At 43.1% G+C, this 2,880-nt stretch overlaps 1 protein-coding gene across 1 annotated transcript; it reads left to right on the top strand.

Annotated features, from left to right (window-relative positions):
* The first annotated feature begins 830 nt into the window (after window positions 1-830).
* LOC149493294 (uncharacterized) lies at window positions 831-2,114 on the top strand. Its single transcript, XM_089715462.1, has 2 exons — window positions 831-1,775; window positions 1,986-2,114. Exons 1-2 carry the CDS (start codon window positions 831-833, stop codon window positions 2,112-2,114), a joined length of 1,074 nt encoding a protein of 357 aa, XP_089571588.1.
* The last annotated feature ends 766 nt before the right edge of the window (window positions 2,115-2,880 follow it).

Genomic DNA, 2,880 nt, shown 5'->3' with positions numbered 1-2,880 from the left:
AAAAAAAATTAAAAAAAATGGAAAAATTAATCGCAAAATAAAACTAACCTCAGATTTTCGCAACAGGCTGACGGAGTGCAAAGCGAGCGGGGCTGGCGGCGTCAGGCGGGCTGGAACGGTGTCAGGAGGGGCCGGAGTGGTGCTGCGGACGGAGGAGAGGAGAGGAGAAGGAGAAGAGAGAAGAAGAAGAAAGAAAAAAGAGAGGGCCCGACGCTTAAAGCCCTAAATTTTGCGACCGACATATCGGTCGCAATGTTATAACTATCGGTCGCAATTTTTAATGAGCCGACGTCGTTTGACTAGGCTCAAAATTTGCGACCGATTTGCGACTAACTATATCGGTCGCAAAAAATCGGTCGCAATGTAGTCTCCAATCGGTCTCAGAACTTTGGCCCATTTTTTACGCGCGAAGTTTTGCGACAGAAGAACATTTAGTCGCAAATCGGTCGCAAAATCGGTCGCAAATCCGTAGTACAGAGGTCGCAAATCATTAACCATTCTCGCGGGAACTTTCAGCGCCAAATTTTGCGACCGGTGGCTTATAAGTCGCAAATCGGTCTCAAAATTGCGACCGAATTAAGTCGGTCGCAAAATCGGTCGCAATTGTGCGTTTTTTTTGTAGTGGGTAAAGAACAAGTAGTGATTGAAGATGAGGAGGCCAAAATTTAGTCTGAAAGAAAGGAGCATATTGATGATACTTGGCAGGATGAAGAATTTTTCTCCAAGAAGATACCTACAAGGAAGTCTGAGCCTGAGCCGGTTGTGTCAGAAAAGTTTGACAAGCTGATAAAAAGCTTGAGAAGTTGCACGTATTCATGAAGTCTAAGGGAATGGACCAATATGTGGATATAGATAATGATGAGGAGGAGGAGCTTAAGTTAGAGCAAACTACCCCTATGACCTACAAGATGTCGAAAGTGGCAAAGTATGATGGAAATGGTGACCCTAAGGTGCACCTCATGCAATACAAGTTGATTATGGAGTTGGCGGGTCTACCGTCGAGGGAAATTCTGAAATTGTTCCCAATGTCCTTAATTGGGTCTGCCCAAACTTGGTACTACAATCTCGAAAATAAGGTGAGAAGAGATTGGAATGAGCTCACCACGGTTTTCCTTAAAGAGTATGCCTACAACCTTCAAATGAGCATCAATTTGAGGGAATTGGAAGCAACTATGCAAAAGCAAGACGAGACCTTTACCTATTACATGGCTAGGTGGAGAGCCAAGGTCATACAAATGAGGAACCGTCCAGATACCAAGGAGCATATTAAGATTTTTATCAAGGGGACTCTGCCGACTTTCTGCAAAAAGCTGTATTACATGCCATTGACTGAATTTTCACAAGTCTATGAGGTGGCGACCGCCATTGAGGATAAGATCAAAGAAGATAGGAAGTATGGGAACCGTGCCAAAAATTTTAGTAAATCCAGGTTCCAAGGATCAAGTTTGTTTGCCAAGATCCCAAGCACCAACAAAAACACAACAGCTACCACTCTAGACTTAAGAGCCATCAACGTGCTAATGAGAAAATTTTCTAGTTTCGGCACTCGTCTCTTTAGAGTTTTTGAGAAAGTGAAATCAGCGGGTCTGTTACGGCCGCTCACACCGAGACCTTCTCCAACAATTTTGCCAAAGAATTTATATCAAAGTGCATATTGCCACTTCCACCAGAGCAAGGGTCACACCACTAAAAATTGCTTACAGATGAGGCACGAGATCCAAAACTTAATAGATGATGGCAAAGTGACTGATCCAGAAAAATATGGCCAAGCACGAGTACTAATCCACTTCCTAATTTTCGTAATGTACGGCCTCCGAAGAACTTGTATATGGTTGAGTCTGGAAAGACTCCCAAGGAAAATTGCTTGCAGATGAGGCACGAGATCCAAAACTTAATAGATGATGGCAAAGTGACTGATCCAAAAAATAAGGCCAAGCACGAGGACTAATCCACTTCCTAATTTTCATAACGTACCACCTCCGAAGAACTTGTATATGGTTGAGTTTGGAAAGACTCCTGAGGAGGTGTTGATCGAATTTGAGGAGGAAGAGGAGGAAAGAGAGAGAGATGCTGTTGGAGCACATCCATGTTATGGTGTTGAATGTTTGGGATAGTGACGAAGAGTGGATGAACCAACGCGAAGGAGCTTGGGTAGGGAGCGATAATGAGGTAGTTGTGCATCCCGTTACTCTGGATGTGTGGAGTAGCAAAGAGGAAAAGGAAGCTAAAGTTGTGAATCGCATGACCTGAAGTGGTCGGATTTATCAACCGGATATGATCAAGCCTAGGGAAGAAAAAGAAAAGGCAAGCTCATCGAGTGTGCAAAAAACAGAAACTGAAGACGATGCTCTAATAAAACAAACGAAAAGAACCCATGCAAATGTAAGCATGTGGGACCTTATCGTCTCATCAAAGAAACACCGTGAAGCTTTGCTGAAAGTAATGGTGGAGATTCCAGTTTCATCATCTATCTCTCCAGCTGATTTTGTCGGGTTAGTTCAGCATAATCCCCTTACGATCACCTTTTCTAATGATGAGCTTCCTCCTAAAGGAAGGAATCACATCAAAGCAATGTTTATAAAGGCTAAGGTCAGAGGTAGGATCACTAGTAATGTGATGATTGATGATGGGTCAGCATTGAATGTGTGTCCATTGAAGCTACTTTCCAAGTTTAAAGTGGAATTGTCTGATTTGGAACCTTCTGATGTTATGATTAGAGCTTATGATGACTCCAAGAGACAGGTGAGGGCAATTTAAAACTGTAGTTAAGGTGGGACTGATTGAAAAGGAGACAGAAATTTTTATTAACATTCCCCCATCATTCGCCTTGCTGCTAGGGCGCCCATGGCACCATTTTTTAGGAGGAGTACCCTCAACGTT

Source organism: Jatropha curcas, chromosome 10 (genome assembly GCF_041381405.1).
Source record: "Jatropha curcas cultivar XTBG-Jc1 chromosome 10, XTBG_Jcur_1.0, whole genome shotgun sequence".
NCBI classification, from domain to species: Eukaryota; Viridiplantae; Streptophyta; class Magnoliopsida; order Malpighiales; family Euphorbiaceae; genus Jatropha; species Jatropha curcas.
This window is presented reverse-complemented; position numbering and strand designations above follow the sequence as displayed.